General features: G+C 44.9%; 1 protein-coding gene across 1 annotated transcript; it reads right to left on the minus strand.

Moving 5' to 3' along the window:
* Nucleotides 1-3414: 3414 nt before the first annotated feature.
* LOC115403784 (uncharacterized) lies at nucleotides 3415-12559 on the minus strand. Its single transcript, XM_030112785.1, has 5 exons — nucleotides 12391-12559; nucleotides 11372-11492; nucleotides 6261-6463; nucleotides 5527-5708; nucleotides 3415-4158 (listed from the first exon to the last, which is right to left on the minus strand). The coding sequence occupies exons 1-5, from the start codon at nucleotides 12443-12445 to the stop codon at nucleotides 4087-4089; spliced, it is 633 nt and encodes a 210-aa protein (XP_029968645.1). The 5' UTR covers nucleotides 12446-12559; the 3' UTR covers nucleotides 3415-4086.
* Nucleotides 12560-23755: the final 11196 nt, after the last annotated feature.

Genomic DNA, 23755 nt, shown 5'->3' on the forward strand with positions numbered 1-23755 from the left:
ACTTTACCCAAAGTGAGAGGCGGTGGACTGGTGTGGGTTTGCTTATAGCCCCACAGCTCAGCCGCAATGTGTTGGTGTTTACCCCAGTGGATGAGAGGGTGGCGTCCCTGCACCTTCAGGTCAGGGACAAGTGCCTCACTGTTGTCTCGGCTTACGAGCCGAACAACAGTGCAAAGTACCCGGACTTCTTGGAGTCGCTGGTAGGGGCGCTGGACAGTGCAACTGGGGACTCCATTGCTCTACTGGGGGACTTCAATGCTTACGTTGACAGTGACAGTGAGACCTGGAGGGGGGTGATTGGATTGCACTGCCTCCCTAATCTGAACCACAGTGGTGCTTTGTTATTGGACTTCTGTGCTAGTCACAGTTTGTCCATAACGAACACCATGTTCCAGACAGGGGTATCCATGAGTGCACTTGGCACCAGGACACCCTAGGTCGGATGTCGTTGATCGACTTTGTTGTCGTGTCATCTGATCTCCGGCTGAGTGTTTTGGACACTCGGGTGAAGAGAGGGGCAGAGCTGTCGACCGATCACCACCTGGTGGTGAGTTGGATTCGCTGGCGGAGGAGGAAACCGGACAGATTTGGCAGACGTGTTGTGAGGGTCTCTTGGGAACGTCTGGTGGAACCCTCTGTCAGCATGGTTTTCAACTCCCACCTCCGGGAGACCTTCTCTCATGTCCTGTGGGAGGCTGGGGACATTGAGTCCGAGTGGACCATGTTCTCCACCTCCATTGTCGAAGCAGCTGCTCGGAGCTGTGGTCGTAAGGTCTCCGGTGCCTGCCGTGGCGGCAACCTTCAAATCCGGTGGTGGAAACTGGAAGTAATGGCTGCTGTCAAGCTGAAGAAGGAGTCCTATTGAGCCTTGTTGGCTCATGGGACTCCAGAAGTAGCTGACAGGTACCAGCAGGCCAAGCGAACTGCAGCCCGAGTGGTTGTGGAGGCAAAAACTTGGGTCTGGGAAGAGTTCGGGGAGGCCATGGAGGAGGACTACCGGTCGGCCTCGAAGAAATTCTGGCAAACCGTCCAGCGCCTCAGAAGGGGAAAGCAGGTCTCCACCAACACCTCCACTGTCTTCTGTGGAGGAAGCAGAGGCTGAGGTCCCAAAGGTGGACTCGTCCATCACCCAAGCTGAAGTCACCGAAGTGGTCAGTAAGCTCCTCGGTGGCAAGGCACCGGGGGTGGATGAGATTCACCCTGAGTACCTTAAGTCCTGGATGTGCAGGGACTGTCTTTGTTTGACATGTCTCTGCAATATTGCATGGCAATCGGTGACGGTGCCTCTGGATTGGCAGACTGGGGTGGTGGTCCCCCTGTTTAAAAAGGGGGACCGGAGAATGTGCTCCAACTATAGGGGGGTCACACTCCTCAGCCTCCTTGGGAAAGTCTATTCCAGGATACTGGAGAGGAGGATTGGACCGATAGTCGAACATCAGATCCAGGAGGAACAATGTGGTTTTTGTCCTGGACCAGCTTTGTACCCTCTATAGAGTGCTCATGGGAGTTCGCCCAACCAGTCCACAGATGTTTTGTGGATTTGGAGAAGCTGTTCGACTGCGTCCCTCACGGCGTCTTGTTGGAGTGTTTTGGGAGTACAGAGTCAGGGGCTCCTTGTTAAAGTCCACCAGGTCTCTGTATAACCAAAGCAGGAGTCTGGTCCGTATTGCCGGCAGTAAGTTAGACCTGTTCTTTGTGCATGTTGGACTCCGGCAGGGCTGCCCTTTGTCACTGTTTCTAGGTGCAGCCAGGGGCTGGAGGGGGTCCGGTTTGGGGAACACAGGACTTCATCTCTGCTTTTTGCAGACAATGTTGTCCTGTTGGCTTCATCGAACCTGGACCTACAGCATTTACTGGAGCAGTTTGCAGCTGTGTGTGTGGCTCCGTCACCTTTTGAACTGTGAATGTGTTTTTTTTTTTTTTTTTGTGAAAATCTTAAAGGTGCTTTAAATAACATTTCCTCACTTAACGTTCTTTTACCCTCCACTGTTTGTCAGTTTAGGAGAGTTTAGGCGAGTTTAGACAGTTTTCGGGACGTCACAGCAGCAGCACAGACACAAAGTACAGAACGCTGCGCTGCTTGTGTGGCAGCCTCGGGAACTCACAGATGATTGGCTCAGGAACCAAGCCAATTTCTTACTTATTGCACCTTTAAATCGATGAGATAACTGTGCTTTTAAAGAATTTTAAAACTAGCCTAATCCTCAGTATTCATTTATTCAGAGCAGAACTCAAACTTTTCTGGGAAAGTTTGTGTGAAATAATGATTTTTGGAAAACAACAATCAGGAGAAAGAGCTGCAAAGACCTGGAGGGACCGACTGAACTCACTGTGAGTGCAATACACACACACACACACACACACACCACACACACACACACACACACACCCAGGATGCCTCGGGAGGCTTGATCTCAGAACAAACATTCAAACAAACGGTTGAAACTCTCCAATGAATCCCTCACTTTCACACTTTCAGCCCTCATTAATACAAACTCTGTTCTCAGGGGGACGAACCAATCAGAGGTGATAAAAGGTCTGTGTAAACATATGATGCAAGCTCACACGCACACAAGCACACGCACACACATGCACACACACACACACACGCACAGTGATCTAACTTGAGTTTTGAAGGCTGCTTTAATTTGACTCAACAAGAAACTGAATCCTGATTTTACTGACCATTGACCCCACCTCCACCTAATCATTGACCCTACCTAAACCTGATCATTGACCCCACCTCCACCTGATCTCAGCTGTTCTGTGCAGAGCTAACTGCCGTGTTTGAACCCCGTCCTCCTCCCACCTTTAGCACTAAACCACAGTTCCAGATGAACAGAGGTGTGAATCCTGTTTGAGATCAGCGGCCATTTTCAGTCCAGTTTCACTCTGACGGGTTGAAATGGTAAACAAAATAAAAACTTTTAACTTTAAATTCAAAGCTTTTCTTTACACAGCTGAAAATTTTTAAAATTAAAATCATATTTTCTTTGACATTTTGACCATTTCTAAGCGGTTTGGCCGGATTGAGCCTCTGCGGGCCAGTTTTGGCTCACAGGCCTAAGTTTTGACCCCTCAGGGTAAAGTTTATTATAAAGAACATGAAACCATGTTCAAAGTCAGCTCGTGTTGATTTTTAGGATTTCTTCAAATCACTACAAACTGTGAGACTTCTGCTTTAAACTGGAGATTTCTTGTCATGAACGGTGAAGAGTCTGAAGTGAAAATCACCTCTGACTGCACCCAGAGCTCTGAATCACCTGCTGATGCAGAAAATCACATCAAATAGTGAGACTGGTTTAATCACACTGCAGGAAATTATAAAATCACTATTCTTTATAACATTTTACAGAATACACAACAGTAAAGAAAAAATAGAAAAGAGAAAAATGCAACATGTCTTTTGGTTTTCACTCTTCTCTTTAATAGAGCAGAAATGATAACAATGCTACAAGCTAGATGGTACATATGATTGAAACCCAACTGATACACTCATTAACAATTTTAATCTCAATATTTTTCCGCAGACTGGAAGAATAGTGTAAATCGCCCTATTGAGGGCTTAACAAACTGTTTTTAAAAAAATGACTGAGTTAGGCAAAAGAAAGAAGCTGACTCAAGAGAAGATTTTTTTCAAAAATAGAACTCAATGCAGATTAAAGGAAATTTAAAAGTACATTTTCAAATTAAACATTTTTGTACTTTCTTTGCCAAATGATCCACGGACCAGTCCCGGAACCGATGGCTGGGGATTCAGTCCGCAGTGTGTCACAGACGCTTCCAGGGTGTAAAATTAACACCCGCTAAGCGCCAGTGGAGGGTTAAACCTGAGCTCAGCCTGTAAAACAACAACACAAACCCTCCAGTGGCCATCGGAATATTTACAACAGCATGTCACTTTTTCTTTTCATGCATTTCTTCCCACTGACGTCTGTATCTTTCTGCAGGTTCTGCCTCCCCCTGCTGGTCGTCTGTAGAACTGCACTCGTGTTCACACGAGGAGTGAAACATGAAGATGGACACATGGAAAAATGAAATGAAATCACGACCAACAGCGAGCTCCGGTGCGTCAAAAGGCAAGTTTCATCTGCGAGGGGAAGGAGCTTTCTTCATCTCCACATATGTGGTGTTCTCCATCACTGTTCTGACCTGGAACTGACAAAAAACAACAACCACAAATACAACTGTGAACTGATATATATCTATATATTCTACAAATTTATCAAAAAAAGAAGTTTTTTTTCTTCCCAGCTGAGTTCTGTTTACAATCCAGAACCAATTTGATGTATTGTTTCAACACTTTCTGAAATATTCAGACTTCAGACATATTCAGGCACATGTATGTGTATGTGTATGTGTATGTGTATGTGTATGGGTGTATGTATGTACATAGAGATATACATACATATTCTTGTTTTTACTCATTTTTATCTTGTTTTCTGACACTTAGCAGGGGGGGACTTAAAGCTAGGGTAGACGATGTTGTCCAAAAGCACTTTTTGTCATACTGAGTGAAATGCTCCCTGCCCCCTGGGAGAAGTCAATACATTATGTGGACGGAAAAAGGTGCGGAAAAAAATCTGACAACTGTAGCAGCCAAAGGACAGTAAAAACTCCGACCAATCGTAAGGCGCGGACCGCTCTTAAGAAACCAATCAAATCCCTTCGCCGTTCTACCAGCCCCCTGCACGTACATTTCAATGGCGTGCACTGGCCCTGGTTCAGTCAAGGAGCTCTCGGCGCTCGCGGCTCTTGTGAAAAATAGAAGGAAGCGGAGCGGCGCGCTGCGCTCCTATGGGCGTTGTGTGCGGCAGTCAGAAAGGTTAATAACATTGGAGGCGATCACAAACTCCGTGCGCGTGGCGCTTCCGTGTCCAGTGCGTTCGCTCCCAACGGGAGCTCCTCCAATCGGGTGGGAGCTGGGCGGAGCCTTGGGGAGATGCTACATTGAAATTCATGCTAGTTTTCCAAGATCGCCGACCCGAGCTTTATCGTGCAATTTTGTTGTACTATAATGACAATAACGACATTCTGTTCTGTTCTGTTCTACTTTCATGACTGAGATCTGCAGAAAAATTATCCAATTTGCAACAAGAAGGAAAATCAGCTGCTATACATACAGTGTATTCAGTATTTGTGTGTTATTTTGTTCTTTTTTTTCTTGAACTTTTCATATTTTCCTCACATAACAAGTGCTTTATTTTGGATTTATGTGGCAGACCCCTGTTGGAGGTTTGTGCTGGAGGGTGAACCTCCACCACAGCCTTTTCTTTTCACACACCAACACTCCTGTGCTCTATTTTGTCTCCGCTCATCTTGCGCTCACTCTGAGCAGCCTCCCCATCCCTCCCCGCAGCATGATGCTGCCTCCACCGTGCTTCACCGTGGGATGGTGTTTAGCAGTTAATCCAGAACCTTCCGTTTTATGTTTGTGGTTGTAACGCGACAAAATGTGGAGAAGTTCACAGGGGATCCATATTTCCAAGGCCAGTGTGTGTGTCAGGGGTGGAGTGTGACGCTCACCTTCCCTCTGATGAAGAGGACGGTGATGGCACAGCTGTACAGTAACGTCACAGCCAGCAGACCAATCAGAATCCAGCTGAGGTAACGCGACAGAAGAGAAGCAGGAGGAGGGAGAGGAGGAGGGGAAGGAGGGGAAGGAGGGGAAGGAGTGGGCGGGGAGCCTCTTTCTGTTTCCTGTTGACCTGAAAAAAAGAAAGAGGTCATGTTGGAAATGTGTTTTATTATCATTGTTAAATTTTGTATTGAACTCTGCACAGGAAAGTGAAAGTCGACAAAGTGGAAGAAACTATCAGTAAACTGTCTGCAGTCTGCAAAATACTAATTAGGTTGTCTTAACTTTGCTGATTGGGTTGTGTCTTATCTTTTTCCTGTACAGCGGTTGCTTTGTGAACGTTCACATAAGGACTGACTGAAACCAATCTTTACCCATGAGCCACATGTAAGTGTGTGTTCAATAAAAGCTGCAGGAGAACAGCTATCAGGCGGAGAAAAGGAAGCTGCCATATGAGTAAGCGGTTTCTCTCTTTGCAAGTGAAAGAATTTCACTTTGTCTTGTTTCATTGTCACAGATCTGACAGGTTGTTTCCTGTTAGTTCACATCAACACGCAGAACATTTTCCTGAAGTCTCCAGTTTTTAGATGGCGTTCCTCCATCTTGCCTGTCTAAAATGCTCTCTTCATGCAAACTCATTTCCCAGACTTCACCTGTTTTCCATTGTTCTGGTCTGACTCACCTTGAACCAGCTTGGTTGGAGTTCCTTTCTCGGTAAAGAACTTTGGGATATTTCCATTTTCCTGAATCGTCACTTCACACTGGTATGTACAGCTCATCTCTTCTGGACCGACGTTCAGCAGAAGGAAAACTTGCTGTTTGCCAGTTGTGGGCAATTTGATGCAGTCTTGTGTTCCTGGGCAGATCTTCGAGGAACTTCCTGTTCTGAGAGTAAATAAAGAAAAATCAGCCAAAACTCACAAACAAGATCTATGATCAGGAAGACCAGCTTCAACCACATAGGACATGTGCTATGTCGTCATGGCAACGTGATGCTGCTCATGTCGTCATGGAAATATGTTGAAGTATGACGTGTGTGTGTGTGTGTGTGTGTGTGTGTGTGTGTGCGTGCGTGTGGGCGTGCGTGTGTGTGTGTGTGTGTGTGTGTGTGTGCGTGCGTGTGAGCGTGCGTGCGTGCGTGTGTGTGTGTGTGTGTGTGTGTGTGTGTGTGTGCACGCCTGTGTTTCCTTCTGATCAACCCTCTCCTCTTATCTCACTGCTCGATCATCTCGGTCTTCACCTCCAGACACTCAACGGTTCTCAGTGTTTTCTGATTGTTCTCCCAGCATCCTCAGTGTTCTCCTGGTGTTCTGACAGCTCTAGAAGAGTTTTCCTAGTGCTCCCCCGGTGTTCCACCAGTGTTCTCCTAGTGTTCTTCCAGTGTTGTCACAAATCCTAATTTTTCAGTCCCAGATTAAAAAACATATTTTTCTCCTTTTGTTGCAGTAAATGTAGTGAAACCTGCATCAAAAACTGTGAAATTTTTCAGAAAATTGGAATTTGTGCAAATCTGATTGTGACATTGTGCAAAAAATGTTCAATATATGTAAAATATTTTCTCATGAATTTTTTTTTTCTTGTAAAATACAAACCAATTACAACTCTATGAGTTTCCCCCACAAGGCACAGATTCAGTGTCCTTCAGCTACAGATCGCCTCCACTGAGATATTTATAGGCAATGAAGACAAAGGTGGGGCTGATCTGACAGCCAATCAGAGGGGAGGGGCTTTTAACCCACAGCCAAATCAATCGATCGATCAATCAAGCTTTATTTCTATAGCACTTTTCATGTTCATATATAAAAAACAACACAAAGTGCTAAACAGTCAAATCAGTATAAAAGCCAATCAAGGTGACACACACACACACACACACACACACACACACACACACACACACACACTCACACATTCAAACACACACGCTCCCAGTTCATTTCATACAAAAGAGGAGACATGGCACGGCACTGAGCATCATGGGAAACACCACCTGTGGGGCTGCCCATACTGGGAGAAGTCAAAGGTCAGGACTGCTGGGGTTCAGGCGCCCGACCCCCGATCCCGCCAGGCCAAGGGAACCCCCACAACAAGGTGGGGAGCCCCCCAGGCCAGCCGGGACCGGAGGACCAACACGCAGCGCCCCCAGCAACTAATCAGATTAGAGTCCCAGAGTGAAGGACCCCCCCCCTCAGGAAACACTGGAGGTAAACAACTAAAAACTTAAAAGGATGTAATATAAAATTGACGTAAAATAATTAACTGAAGATTAAGTAAAGCTATGCAATAAAATAGAACAAAGTTCCATAAATAATGATGACAATAATTATTTAACAATGTGAAAGGCCTGATTAAAAAGGTCTGGACAGTCTCTGCGGTCCTGAGGTTCTCCGGCAGGCTGTTCCACAGGCGGGGGCCGTAGTGGCTAAAGGCCGCCTCACCATGGGTCTCGGTTCTGGCTTTTGAGACGCACAATAAGGCACTGCCAGAGGAGCTCAGGGCCCGCGAGGGTCGATATGGTAAAAAAAAAACCCAGCTAGATAAGAAGGTGCAAGGCCATTAAGATATTTAAAACTAATAAGAGAACTTAAAATCGATCCTGAAGCGGACAGGGAGCCAATCCGGCCACTTTAAAACTGGTGTATTGTGGCCCCCGCCCCCTGGTCCTCGTCAGCACGGCGGCTGAATTCTGTGGAAATTGGAGGTCTGAAATATTCTTTTTGTTTCAGACCAGAGAGCAAGGCATTACAGCAATCTAACCGACAGGAGATAAAAGCAACCTTAGCTCCTCCTGCTGGCCTGAGAGAGAAACGGGCGACTCTGGACTTATTCTCAAAATGATAAAATCCAATCTTAGCTATATTTTTAATATGTGGAATAAAATTCAGCTCAGAGTCGAAAATCACGCCCAGGTTTTTAACCGATTGCGCTGGTTTAACATCTTGTAGTTTTGGTAAATGTTTCTCATTCTGGGCTTCGGGACCGATAACTTATAGTTTGTCCTGGTTGAGCTGCAGGAAATTCACTGCCATCCATGACTTGATGTCTGAAATACAGTTAAAAAGGGTTTCTATTGGTCCTGAGTCACCAGGAGACACAGCGATGAACAGCTGAGTGTCGTCAGCGTAGCTATGGAAACTGATGTGCATCGATCTGTGAGATAAGAACTGAACCAGTTAAGAACAGTACCAGAGAGGCCCACCAGGAGTCTCGGTCTATTTATTAAAACGTGGTGGTCTACTGTGTCAAAGGCGGCACTCAGGTCCAGCAGAACCCTGTGAGTTTTTTTTTTGTGTCTAAATTCCACCTGATGTTATTCAAAATCTTTGAAAGGGCGTCTCAGTTCTGTGATTCAGTCTACAACCAGACTGATGTCTTTCTAAAATGTTATTTCTGATTAAAAAGTCATTGACTTGGTTAAAGACCAGTTTTTCTGAACTTTACTTCAAAACTGCAGGTCTGTAGTTATTAAGAACATCAGGGTCTAAATTGCTCGTCTTCAGAAGGGGCTTCACCACCGCCGTTTTAAAGGCAGTGGGGAAGACGCCCGTCTGAAGAGAGCAGTTCATGATATTTAAAATCTGTTCCTCAAGGAATCCATTAAATGATTTTAAAAGGCAGGTTGTTGGTTTAACCTGAGAGAAAACTGGACCAAGAGTCCTTCATCAACCAGGTCCAAACTGTCCAGTGTGTCCTCAGGCCTGGACAACGGTTCAGCTGTGTTCACTGATAAAACCTGTTGGGGTAAAAAGCTGGACCTGATGGCCATGATTTTAGTTCTGAAGTGGTCTGCAAAGTCTTCAGAGAGTGTCTGTCGGCACCTCAAAAGCTTAATTAAAATTAGTGCCTGTTAAAATGTTGAAGGTGGAGAGGAGGAAGCGGGGGTTGTCTAAACAGTCTGCAGAAACTTTGGAGAAATGGGAAGTTCGGGGCTTTTTGACTGAGTTATTATAAATTTTGAGTTGTTGCTGTGAGATCTCATAATGAACAGTTAATTTAGAATTCCTCCATCTCCTCTCAGCGCTCCTGCAGTTTCTTTTTAATGTTATGATTGTGACAGTGCTTCTCCACAGAGGAATGGGTTTCCTCTTCATTGTTTTAGTTAAAAGTGGAGCTACTGAGTCCAGGCTGGACTTCAGTTTACTGTTAAAATCGTCAGCGATAAAATCACAAGGTGCAGGTAAAATCCCAGCAGGAGTGCTCTGTAAAATCTCTATAAAATCTGCAGCCACTTCAGAAGTAAGGTAGCATCTCCTCACTGTTCTCACCGGGGCTTCGTGCTGGTTAAAACTGGTGTTATTAAAAAACACACAGTAGTGGTCAGACACAGCCAGGTCAACAACAGACACACTGATGGACAGACTGTAGGTTAGAACCAGGTCCAGGGTGTGTCCTCTGTTGTCGGTCGGCTGTGTGACATGCTGTTTAAAAACTAAACAGTTTAAAAGGTTTAAAAATCCTCAAATTCACGAATATCTTAACAATGCTTTTCTTTGCCTGCGCTCATGTCGTGTAATATTATTTAAAGGTGCATTAAGGAGTTTTTCAAGTTCAAAAATACTTATTTTCCATCATAAATATTGTAGCGACCGCGGGGGTCGCTAGGGGCGCTAGAGAGCCACTGCCCAGAACTGACTGTTCCAGGGAGCCGCGGGGCATTATGGGAGCTCCCTGTTTGGGACTTTTGGGGCTATTTGCGGGGTTTCTCTGCGTTCCTGTTGTTTGCTTTTATTATGGTTATGTTCCACGTTTGTGTTACTGTCTTGTGAGTTAATTTGTGTTGCCTTTATGTTTATTATGTGTCGGACCGTGGGCCAGAGGGGTTGCTTGGGGGGTGTGACTTGGGGCCTGCGAGCTACCATATTTTGTCTTGATGTTGGTGTGTCATGTTCCCTTGCTTGGTTGTTTTCACAATAAAGCTTCGGTTGAGCAATAGAGCAGATCTCGCCTCGTCTTCTTGCCTGCAAGTCGCCGCTCGAACGCCACAATATGTTACACATTTCTAATGATGTGTACAATGTGCCCTGACATATTCACTGCAAGTACCTCTAACAGCGCTAAATTGTCACTTGAAAGTTGCAGTGCCGGTCCGGCACCAGAATTTTTTTGGGGAGAATTTGAGAGGAATGACGTAATGCACGCTCCGGCTGTCCTGATTGAGTTAGGTTTCGTTTTGTCCGCCATTACTCCGCCAGATGCTTAGTGAGCAACAACTGTCTTCCAGAAAGTAAGAACAGACTGGCTTCTAGCACTGCCACAGCTCCAGCACAGACTCCACCAGGTAAAAAAAAAATTACATTTTACTCGAGCGCTACTAAAAGAGCGAGGAAGGAGTCCCCCTCTTCCGTGCACGTGAGCTACAGGCACGAGTTTTTCACTAAGCTGTATTACGCCCAAGGCCTGCAGGGGGCGCCGTTTCGCATAAAACATGCAAACTCCTTAATGCACCTTTTATGAAGGAAATGTCACAGTGACTCCAGTCCCTTCGCTGCTTTGAACCCATTGTCAGGGTTCTTGTCTGTGTTTGTGACAATGGTTGGTTGTGATGGAAACATAATGCTCCTCATTGTCAGCCTTCATCTGATACGAAACTCTGCTCCACTTCTCACACGCCTCCACCCCCACCACCCCCACCTCCACATCTGAGAACCAGAGACGAGCTCCCGTCATCAGACCTCAACCACCGCCGGACATCAGCCAGAACGACGGTGGTGCAGAGCGCCGACTACACCCGTTATTGGTGTGATTAGTCCAGAAACATCACCATCTGCCTGATTTCAAAGCAGTTTTACGTACGGTGAGATGCGGTTGAGTCGAACATCCACAACCGAGCTGATCTCAGCTGTGTGTTCACAGGTGATGGAAGCCAAGGAGACCAGGTCCACGGTCCAGTTCTGAGGCTGGACCACCTCGAAACCTGAGCACAGAAAACCACATAAAGACCCAGAGAAACAGAGAAACCTTTAAACCTGACAGCGTTTACCTTTCTCCTGTCAAGAGACGAACTCTGCTGTAGTTTGATATGATCGTCTCAAAAACATGGAAGATGATGGTCAGCATTTTAAAAAAGAGAAACAAAAAACCGACTGCACAGAGAAATTCTGATCAGACAAAGTTTCTTCTTCTCAACTGGAAAAATGAAAATTCTTTACAGTCCAACATGGGTTCTGACAGTGAACTGTGCACAGTAAAATCTAAAAGCACGTTGTCATGACACTTTTCTGAAGTGAGTATATTATCGCCATTTTTTAAGTTCTGCCATTGTGATTTAAATGACTTTAATCAACTTCTGTTGGTTTATAGAACTTGTTTTTAATGTAGTAAAATACGATTATTTCATTGTGTTTCATTCTATGAATCATTTTGTTCATCTGGCAAATAATTAAAAGGAACAGCTACAAATATTTTTAGTCATATATTTATGCCATATTTCATTCTATTTATTAATTATTGGTTAGTTTTATGTTTTTTTCTTTAAATGTTTATTTCTTGTAGTCCTGTTCTTTGAGCCTGGCCGTCCCAGTCGACGCTTTGTGCCGTTTTCCCCCCATCCGGTGAAACTTCGTAGAAGTTTGAACTCTACCCACAGGGATCAATTAAGTCACTTTGAACTTTCATTTTCATTAACGATCCCTGAAATGGTACAAATTTGCAGCCACTGAGGTGAAAACACTCATCTGACTGAACCGTCAGTTGGAGTTGAGCTAACGCTGCAGGTTTTACAGTCTTCCTCTAACAGCTGCAATCTCTGCAGAGTCGAGATTTGTTTGAAGAATCGTCAATGGAAAGAAGGAAACTTTGAGCAGGAGTCCTACCATGGTTCAGTCTGACGATCAAACTCAGGTAAACGGTGAAGATGATGAAGGCCATGTCTCTTCCTCGATGCTCTGCAGTGAACTAAACTCAAGGCAATCGAGCAGCTTGCTTATCTGAATCATCAGCTCAAGTGAAAAACATGTCTGAGGTCGAACTGTGAGCTGATCTCACCAGATTTTGTCTTGTTGTTTCAGGTCATGTTATGTTCTGTGGTTTCTGGCGGCGTCAGTCCTGCACATCATCGGACCACTTCCTCTGCTGTGAGGAAACATCTGCTGTCTGCGTCTTTCTCTGAAAATAGATCATAAAAGGTTCAAGACTCCTTCACAGCTTCTGTGATCGCAGCTGGTCGTATCGTTGGTTTGAATTCATGCTGAGAGGTTCAGTGGCACAAAACCAAGACCCAGGATTAGGTCAGGATATCTTGGTTATCCTGGATAAACTTGTCCATGATCTGGTTGCTCTAAAGCAGGATAGGGGAAAGTGGGTGGCGTTACCACTGAGATTTATTCTGTGAAGCTCTCTGCTTCAGACCGGAATCAGTTCCAGGGTTTATTCAATCTCAACCAGAAGTCCCCACAAACGAAAAGTGACATTTATTCCACTTTCAACAAGATTCACTATTTAAACATTTGAGATCACTAATTAAAGCTAGGGTTGGCGATCTGAATGAGATACATTTTTTTAATGGTAGAAATGATCTTTATGACCCGATGGGGAGCAATTCATAGCGTGTTTTTAAAGTAGTTTGGAAAATATCCACTATTTACAGCAGGAGTAAAACGGGAAAAACAGCAACCGATAGTCTTGCCGGGACACCTTTCATTTAAACCAATCAAATCCCTTCGCCATTCGATCTGCCCCCTGCGCGTACATGTCAATGACGTGCACTGACCCTGGTTCAGTGCGCGCGTAGAAGGACGGAGCGTCGTTGCAGAACGGCGGAGAAGAATGTTTGGGGTTTACTTACCGTTGAGTAACTTGGGCGTAGTGCAAATAAAGAAAAACGAAGAAACGAAGCGCTGAGGACAGATTACGCCAGGAACGCACTGGACGCGGAAGCGACGCGAACATCTCCGCGTCTCCGCTCCCAACGGGAGCTCCTCCAATGGGGTGGGAGCTGGGCGGAGCTGGGCGGGGCCTTGGGGAGATGCTACATTCGTGCTACATGCTAGTTTTCCAAGATTGCCAAGCCTAGCTTTAAGTCTTTTTAGAGACATTATGATGTTGGATGATTGTTCAATCATTAATAACAGTTATCAATATGAACATACATTCAGAAAAGTTCAAATAAAAATCAAGGAGTAACATGATGTTCATTTCCTGAATAAGAATTAATCCGAGCTGTAAACCACCAGCTATTTTTACAAGTGAGGTTACATGGTCTGTGCCTCTGGGCCCAGGATGTGGGGGGGCATAGCACCCTCAAGAAATATGACTTTAAAACAAAAAAAGTGATGTATTTTATCCGTCATTGATCTAACTGTATTAATGTTTCTTATTTTCAGTGGTGTGTTTAAGAGGCAGGCTTGTAAATGTTAGGGTGAGGGGTCACCAGGGGTCCTTTCTGTGTTCGTTCACTTTGGAGAAAAGACAGATGACTGGTTAAAATTATGCTTTACATTTATTAGTGGAATTTACATTGACAATCCATGAATGTTTTAGCAAGCGGTGCAGTCTCTGTCATGCCCTCTTAATTACTTTGCGGTGCACCAGGAGGCGCACATTTGGAGGGGGGTACTGTCATACCCTGTACCTCTGCGGCCAGATGGAGGGCGCTTGGGGCCGTTTTTTTTTTTTTTTGTACTTGCCCTGTCTCACCTGTTTCTGTCTACTCCTCGTGTTCTCCTGCCTGGTCACCTGCCTCATTGTTGGCCTAATGTGTGGTACCTGTGTCTCCCCTATTTAGGCCCTGCTTTCCCTCACTTGTCTGGTCGGCTCCTTGTGGGTCTGTCCACGTGTCTCAGGAGACCCGGAGGAAAGTCAGTCTCTGAGTTCACCTTGTAAAGGTGGCCTGGGAGCGCCGTCTCCGTCCAACCGTAACAAACGGCCTTTTCAGACAGTTTCAGACAGCTCCTCATCATCGCTCCCCGGATGCAGACCTTTACCTCTGGTTCTGTCTCACATCCTGATTGGTGACGACTTGGTTAGCAGGTCTCAGGTCTGTTTGTCCAGTCCTGTGTGGCTGCTTCCTGTTTTCTATAAGACTTGTGGTATTTAGAATTGTTCTGAAACTAAAGTTCAGATACGCTGATAAATGCACCCTGCTGTGTGACACGAATGAATTTGCTTGCTGTGTTTGTGTGTGATGTGTTCGGCACAGTGATGGAAATAACTGCGTTAAAATGAACGGCGTTACTATTTTTAACAAGTAATCTAATTACTTTTTCCAGCATTGCAACACTGTAACTGTTACCAACAGTAACATGAGGAGCAATTCTATCACTATTTACTGCTTTCAGCTGGTTTTTCTGGCTGGAGTCCAGCTGAGCAGAGCATGAAGTTTAACAGAAAGAAGGTAATGTATTGGTCCAAAGTTTGTCACGTGACATGACAGAGGCACAGCCAGAGGGAGCCCTGATCATTCAGTAAGACCGCTTTTAAATGAAGTACATTCATCTATTAACGTATGTGAATCGATATGTGTTCATTATCATGAACCTTCAAAAGGAAGGTTTCTTCCTTTAAAGAGTTTTTCCTTTCCACTTGCTGATGTGGAACTGCTGGGTTTTACCTGTAAAAGCGCCGACTTGACTATGTTGTACTTGGCACTATATCAGTAAAGCTGAATTGAATTGGATGGTGAGTTGTGTTTTATATAAATATTACAATGTCATAATTGAAATGAAAGTGCATAATGTGAAATGACATGTTTTACATTAGTAATTGAAATAAACATGATGCATTTTATTATGTTTTGTTTAAAAAAAAAGAACAATGTTGCATTAAAATGATTGCTTGCCATCTCCTCAGTCAGGAAAGTTCTACATGATGTCATCATTTAATTTGCATATCTGCTCATTTGCATATCCAGGTAAAATTAGACAAGGATTGCATTTAAAACAGATATTGTTGCCAACACCTCAGTCAGTAATATTTTAAATTGTCATCTTCACTCTTATTGGTTTGTGTACAGAAAAAATTAACCATATTGGTGCAAAGTGCGTCACGTGACATGACCCAGATACAGGTATAGAGCCCACATCATTCAAAAGCAGCTTTTCCATGGAAGCACATACATCTGTTGTGTTTTATTATTCTTTTACAAATGCTATCTACACTTACAAATGAAATTTGATTGGCGTCTTGTCTCATCTTTTCACACGGCATCATTTGAATAATTTAGATTCATGTTTGTGATTTTCCAAGCATCCTCTTATTTCATTAATCATATATTCAGTTTTATATTAATTGAACATGCATGTTTAAGTTCCATTAAGAGGGGATCCAAATTCTATTTTAAGTAATATTGTGACTTTGCCTTGTAAATTAGTTAAGATATTTCAACTCAGTTACTTTTATGAAGAAGTAACTACTATAACTAATTACTTTTTTAAAGTAACTTGCTCAATACTGGTTATATATAATCTTAAGTGTGACAAGCCAGCTGATTAAATGCAAGTAGCGGCTCGCTACAGGGTGGGGTATCAGCGGTCCGGACTTCTAGGGTCCCTCCAGGAGAACTTCCTGTTCCAGAGGAGAGAAGGACGCTGCTCCGGCTGTGATGGTGAATCCGTGATTCTGTGATCGATTGCAGGGGTCTGTTTGAGGAATCACATGGATTGCTTTCACCTGAATTGATGAATCTATGTGTTCTTATCCTCTCTTGGTCTTTGTGCCACCTGGTAAGCCTGAACCATCTGGTTTGGGATTGGATGAGCCTGGATCAGTGAATCCTACCTTAGTGAAACAAACCCCAGGTTCATATCAGACCTGATGGACTGGATCGTGTGTGCGTGTGTGTGTGTGTGTGTGTGTGTGTGTGTGTGTGTGTGTATGGAGAAATGCCGCTTGTGACTCATAATCTTGCTCGCCTAATCAGACATACGCTAATGTTCATGCAAGGAATCTTTGAGCTAGCCTCGTGAACCAGACCCGCCCACTCCTCATCCACATTGGATTTGGATTTGGGCTTAGCCTGGATAGGAGCCCATAGAAACTTCTTACAGGGGGTGTCGGTTACTCCTTTGACTGACAGTGCACCTCAGCCAATCAGTGCTTCAAAACAAATACGTCATCAACATGTGTTCGCTTCTCTAAGGGTTAGCATTAGCACATTAGCTCTAGCTTCCCTACATGCAAAAACACGCGAAAACGTCTTTTCCTGTAAGAAACTCACCAGGCGCAGACTTTTGCTCTTGCTTGATTGTTATAATAGTTGGTATTTGGGCTATAACTTTACTTATTGCAGCTTTCAGACGATGATTAAAGTCTGTAATATCCGCTACGCGCAGTGATGGTGTCACTTCCGGTTTAGCCACCGGAATTCACCAAAAAAAAATTGAAAACAAAAAGCGGAAACGCTGATTCCTCGGCCATTCACAACCGAGTGAAATCCCGTTCTATGGGCTCCTACCCAGACTGAGACCAACTCCAAAATCCAAAGGCGGATGAGGAGTGGGCGGGACTGGTTTACGAGGCAATCTTTGAGTATCTCTGTGCAGAAAGACAACTCCTGATCAGGCAGAGCGGCTGTGCTGGGACAACAGCTGGAACACCGGATCCACATCAGTGCGAGAGAAGCAGATGCCCAACCAGCCCAGACCAGCTCCAGGGATTTGTGACGCAGAAGAATGAAAATATCACCCCACCTGTGAGCGAAAGACTTCATAAATGCACACACATTAGAGTAGACATCGTCTTTTGCTCTGACTCTGTCAGTGAGGGCTGCTCGCGGACAGACTAGGACACAGAGGACCAGAGTTCTGTCTAGAGGCTTCGCACAAATAAATTGTAATCAGCGTTGGAAATCTGAATTGGGACTCTTTATTTCTGCACTCTATTTGGGATCCAAGAAAGAATCTGATTGGTACGAGGAGCAATCGGAGGGGAGCCCAGCCCGGCACCGGAGGGAAGAAAACTCGCTGTGACCTTGTGTTTGTTTTCTCTCTCCTCTGTGTCAGGTGGGTGGAGCTGGGCTGTGTTTGAGATTTGTGATTGTTTCCTTGTTTTCACCTGCAGAGTCAGGCGGATATCATTCCCCTGATGAGAAGCAACTTTATTTAACTGGACCTCAGACTCCACCTGATGCTGGAGGGTGGAGTCATTCCAGACAGAAAGTTGTGACGTGTTTCTGTTCGGAAATATTAACCCAGCTACTGGCCAGCCAAACGGTCACTGATTCCCCTCATCACCTCAGCTTACCGTAATTCTGTGCTTCCAGAACCATCATCAGCTGTTTCAGCACTGCTGGACTCTGGAGCTGAATCTATTTTCATGGACATTTTGGTTGCTTGTCAGTTTGACATCCTGTCTGTCCTGCTGGAGTCCAAACAGAGGCCTGCTCAATAAATGGCCTTCATCTTGCTCAAGTCATTCATAAGATGACTCCCGTTACCCCGGAGCTCACTGGGAACACCAGGAGAACCCTCTGCTTCCACCTGATCAACCACTCCCATAGGCCTCTGGTGTTGGGTTTGTCTTGGCTATGGACCCAAAATCGATGGAGTCCATCGATGATCGACTGGGAGAAAGAGGAGATCGGATCCTGGGGCCCTGAGAGCCTGAACCACTGCCGACACTCTGCTCTCACGCCCAATGCCCTGTCCCGGCTGCTCTCAGGAAGGGAATCCATTCAGAACCAGCTCCGATTCCACACAGTGTCGACAGCTGGAACACAAAGAACTCCGAGTGGTGAAATAACTCTGAAATTTGCTGATTTTCTCAAACAGTGAAAAATGCTGATGTTCTGGACTGTTCTGTTTGTCCTGAAGTTCTCTCCAGTGTGTTCTGCTCACCTGCTTGCTGTTCTTTCATGTTGGGATTAGTCTGGTTGATTTGCTAATGCAGCTCTTATTTAGTTCTGAATCATCATCAGAGTGAGGTGATATACTGAATCTCTCAAATCTGTGTTACTTTGTTCTTCTTAATGCTTGAAGCTGTTTCCTTCCTCTAAATCATGTGTTTCTCAAATGGTGGGTCTTGACCCAAAAGTGGGTCGCAGGCTGTTTTCAGTGGTCGTGGTTCTTTGTCTGGGAAAGAAATGAAGTTCAGGAACAAAAGTCCTGCAGGTCGATTCATACTCCCTGACAATAGATGGCACTAATTCCCTGTAATGCAGTTCGACAGTCAACCTTTGACCCCAGCAGAAGAAGACCACTGAGTTTGTTTTGATGCTAATTGAAGAAGAAGGAACTCATAAGACTTAATGTGTTTTCGAGTTCAGTCTCTGGAGGTGTGCAGCAGCTCTGTGCTGAGAACAGTTCTGCCTTTATCTGTGAGTGTTTCCTCTCAGCTCTATTCAGCTGAACACACACACACACACACACACACACACACACACACACACACACACACTGAACTCTGATCTTTGTCTTTTAAAACTCTGGTAAACTGAGACTTTCTTCGGGGGGTAAAAACAGCCTCAGTTCTTCCTTTAATTCCTCCAAACCCAGAGTTTCATCAGCTGTAGAAAAGTCACCTTTTGTTACTTGAAACTTTTTAAATTACACTTTTGGTTGAATTTATTTTCAATTTGTGTATAAATTCTGTTATTGAAGAAATAGATTTTTTTTTTCAGTACAGTTTTGGTTTGATAGGTTCAGAAAGGATTCTCACCCTTTATCAACATAATCTGAAGTTTTGAAAAAAATATATTTAAAGTAGTTGAAGTTTTAATTTCATGTATTCTGCCTGAAAACACTGAGTCTGTTAAAAATGTCTGTTAATGAAATGTTCTGGATCAGACCCTGAGTTCAGCGCGTGCCACAACTTTAGAAAGACAGCATCAATGGAGACCAGGTGGTCTGTGGGAATCACCTCCATTGCTGATGAGCCCGACGAGGGCTCAGCCACCTGCAGGTGGAGACTGGCACGATCAGCTGGTGCAGCTTGTCCTGCAGGAGAGCTGGGATGATTGTGTTGAAAGCAGAGCTCAAGTCCACAAACAGGATCCTGGTTCGGCTCGTGCGTCAGTTTAAATCCGGTCTGTTGCAATCATGATAATGTTAGAGAGATAACTGTTTGAATCGTACAATACAGTAAATACAATACAATAAACTCTGGTAAGAAATGCTTTACATTATGGGCTTAAAACTGCCTTGAAATGCAAAATAACCGAATTTTGAATGTGATTAATTGCAGTTAACGTTATGAAATTATGGGATTAATCAAGATTATAAAATTCATTTGATTCTCCTAATTTCAATACTACAAAAGTGTCTACAAGAGTCCAAATTTAACACTCTGAGTTCATTCAACACTGGACAGCTTGCTGTGGACTATCAGGCCCTGATCAGCTGAGAGCTGAAGAATGGAAAGAGGAGCCGGCAGGGTGTGGATCTGACTGGAGGGACGTCCACAGGAGGAGCGCCGTCTCCGTCCGGGCGGAGCGGAGCAGCTGGAGTCCGCCGGCTGGAGCGACAGAGCAGCTGAGAGAGCCGTCACGACGCCCGACGGTCAGAAGCACCAAAGTTCACGACTCACAGCAAGTCGTGTTCAGAAGAGAAGCAGCGGTTGATGACTTTTCAGTTTAGCGTGTTTTCTAAAGGTCTTTTTGAAAAGTACTTTGGGTTTGAAATTTCCACCGAATGTTCCACAAAGGGTTAAACTAGAGAAGCAGAAGCAGCGATGCTGATACCAGGCCCCGAAGAGACCGAGGAGATGCAGCCATGCGTAGCCTTCACATGTAGGAATCAGGATTTATGGGTTTTATGGCTTTGGCAAATACACTGTGAAAATAAGATTTGGCCAGTTGTTGAACTGAAGCCGTTTGTGAGTTCATGTAGTTCAGCTTTCGTAGTTTTTCTGTGGGACTCAACTTTTCTACTTTCTGTAAAATATACTTCTCCACTTTGCAAGTTAAAAGTGCATTTCTACTTCATGTCACCTTGTCAAATTTAGTTTTATTTGTCCTTCAGCGTCATCCGTCTGACGTTCCTTCATTTTTCTCCCTGCAGCTGCAGTTTTGTTCAAGCAGGTTTATTTGTCAAGATTTGGAAGGAATTCCAGCTACAACATCTTATTTGTATCGTTTGAATCTGTTCTGTTGAATATCTAATTATTCTACTGATTTGATGTTGTTAGATTTCATTTTTTAAAGTATTTATTAAAGGTGATTATCCCCAGCAACAGAAGTTTGTCAGTTTAATGTTTGTAAGGTTTTCCCTTGAACTAGTTCCATTTTTGTATTTAATAAGAAATTTAAAATTTCAACCTTTTTCTTGTGAAAGTGAGGAATTGAAGTGTCATTTGTGAGCTCTGAGTCTTTAAACATGTTCATTCAGACATGATGTCAGTGTTGGTTGATTGTTTCTTCCCCGCCGTGTTGCAGACTCTGAGCCTTCCTGTCATCGCAGGACACATGGAAACCATGATGACTCTCCCATTAAAGCCCAGCTCTTATACTCACTGTGTCACAAATTGCGGCGTCTGAGGCGGACTTTCCATGTGTGGGTCTGAAGCAGTGCGGCGCTCCCAGAACTGAGAAAGGTAGGCATCATTTCCTCCCGGATCTGGAACCAATTCAGACCCGTTTCAGCCTGAAGTCTTTGAAGCGTGAGTGCAAACTGCCGTGCTCTGAGATAACTGTGGAAGTCCACAACCGCTCTTTAAATAAAGTCACACTCAGTGTGGCGGCTCATTCATTCTCCATGAGTCCGGTGCAGTGCTGCAGATGTGGCCCTTCAGCTCCTTGGGAAATCCTCAATCAAAAGAAAATTACTGCTATTTATGGCTTAAATACATGACAAAGGCCACATTGTTGACATTTTTGGCCATTACAACATTACTGGTTGGGTCTTGTTGACTGCTTCTCATTAAGACATAATCCTTATCGAGTAAAACTGGACTCCCTTCAAGCCTCGGCCCTCAATAGTAGTGTTAGTTTTTCCATGTGACTCTGGGGAAAATGAATTGTCCTCAGTGGTCCAGCGTGTTGGAATGAGAATGTAGAGTCTGTCCACCAGAGGGCGTCGCTCCAAATCATCATTTCAAAAACCCAGCCTTTGTTTCTGAGTCTGTTGGTACCTCAAAAGGATTCTGGTGGACTGAGTCGAGCTTTTTCAGAACCCTCAGATCCCTTCAGATCCATAAGAACCCCTCAGGTCCCTCAGATTCGTTCAGATCTCTTGAGATTCCTTCTAATCCCTCGTATCCGATCTATCAGATCATGTCAGATTCCTTTCAGATCCTTTCAGATCCCTTCAGTCCCTCTGATCCCCTCAAGTCCCTCAGATCCTTTCAGATTCCTTCAGGTCCCTCAGATCCCTCGAGATTCCTTCTTATCTCTCGGATCCCTTCAGATCCTTTCAGATTCCTTCAGGTCCCTCGGATCCCTCAGGTCCCTTCAGATCACTTCAGATCCCTCTAGGTCCCTCAGATCCCTTCAGGTCCTGGCCTCTTGACATCACTTCACCTCCCTGAGCACATGCCTCACTCTGCCCTGCCTCACTTTGTCCTCCGGTTCAGGACATCCGGGGTTCGGGGGTGGTGGGACGGGGGTTCTGGACCCCCTGAGGCCCCGTTACACCCCACGCTGCCTGCCTGCCACTGAGAACAACATTTTTAAAAACAGCTCCCAAGATGGAACTTTTTGAAAATGTTCCATCTCTATATAAACAGATGAAAACCAAATAATGATGGCGCTCCGACTCCGGCCTCAGTCAGGGCGCTGACGGCCTCGGTCTCGTACCCTGACGTTAAACTCCGCCTCCTCCGTCCACATGAAAACACAAAGACGGAGTTTTTCCCAAATCTCAACTTTGGAGTTTTTTCTTTTTTGGTGACTAGTAGCTTTGTTTACTTATAAATGAATGATTCAAATATCACAGTTTTACTGCACGTCAATTGTAGAAAATAAGAAAACACTGGAAAGCACTCCGAGTCTGGAAGGAAAACTACATCACTGTGGAAACAACCATCTTTTGCAGAACGTCGTCGTGCAGACGTGAAACTTTTGTGAGACGAAGATGCAACAACGATGTTTTCACTTGAACCACCGTCTAAACAGGAGACTCTTATTGCGCCACGGTCCTGCAGACGGAGGAAGCGGTCACTCCGTGTTCGGGTGGATCCGTCTCCCCTCCTAGTTTTAATGAACCACATAAATTCACTGGAGGACGACTGGCTGGACGTTGGGGAGTTGGTCAGACGGGTGGAGCCGCCCAGCCACATCATGCTCTGATTGCCCCCCCAAACCCACGCTTGTTTGTTCCTGGAACTAGTCCGTCTGGTGTTATTGCATCACATTAAAACGTCAGCAGTACTGAGTCAGTGTCGCTTTGCAGGAAACACTCATGCAGTCATCAGGGAAACGGTGGGGCTCCGGTAGTAGGGGCAGCTCTCAAGACCTGCGTTGCTGGGTCCTGGATTCCTGGGGTGCTGGGGTCTCCTGGGGTCCTGGGGAGACTTTTGGTTACCACTTTCACCTGAAGCTTGTGGGGCTGTGACTCAGTGTCCAGTGTTGTTGGTTCGGGTGTCGTCACATCATGAGATTGTTGCCGTCAACCTGCGGTCTGTTGAGTCAGGGTTTCTGCTCAGGTGCAGGTTTTTTTGTTTTTTTTTGTACTTTATGAATAAAATATCATATATTTGTACTTCATGCTGAAGGTGAGCATTTGGGTCCACTAATATCTGGTTCTTTATTTTCTTACTTTCACTCAAGAGAAGACAGAATGGATACTTTCAGCTGTTACTGAAGTCTATTTTCTTCACACCAAAATCTGTTATTCTTCAAATTCACATATTTTTTGGGACTGAGTGACACTTTATTGTTGTTGTTAGGTTGACTTGTATTCAGAAATGATAATAAATGGTTCATATAATCTGTGACCATGAGCTGCCTGACCACAGAAAGCTGCCACAGCATCACAGGAAAACCCCCGTTGTGACTGGATGTGACTGACAGGGTGAGAAAAACGTCTCCAGAAAGAGAAATTCCTCAGTTTCATCGGTCTTCATAGCGCCCTGGTTCGCCAGACCTCCCTGGAGCCGGGTGACGTCTGAGCCGATTCCATCTTATTGGTGGTGTAGTCTGAGTAGTTTGGTTTGTTTCAGAGGGAAAACAATGCCGCTCTTGTTTCTGAGCAGTTGCTCAACACCCGGGGACAGCAGAGCTGACGGGAGGATTCACCGCTGAGTAAGAGGAGCAGCACAGCGAGGTTTTCCAGATGTTCAGGGTCTCCGACGCGATATGACGTGAAGCAG

This window comes from Salarias fasciatus, chromosome 16 (genome assembly GCF_902148845.1).
Source record: "Salarias fasciatus chromosome 16, fSalaFa1.1, whole genome shotgun sequence".
Classification (NCBI taxonomy): domain Eukaryota; kingdom Metazoa; phylum Chordata; class Actinopteri; order Blenniiformes; family Blenniidae; genus Salarias; species Salarias fasciatus.

Coding starts and splice junctions, on each gene's coding strand:
- LOC115403784 (XM_030112785.1), bottom strand. CDS start 12,445: ATGGCCTTCATCATCTTCACCGTTTACCTGAGTTTGATCGTCAGACTG. Junction 5,709..6,260: donor TCCAACCAAGCTGGTTCAAG/GTGAGTCAGACC, acceptor TCTTTTTTTCAG/GTCAACAGGAAACAGAAAGA. Junction 4,159..5,526: donor TCCTCTTCATCAGAGGGAAG/GTGAGCGTCACA, acceptor GTTTTTTGTCAG/TTCCAGGTCAGAACAGTGAT.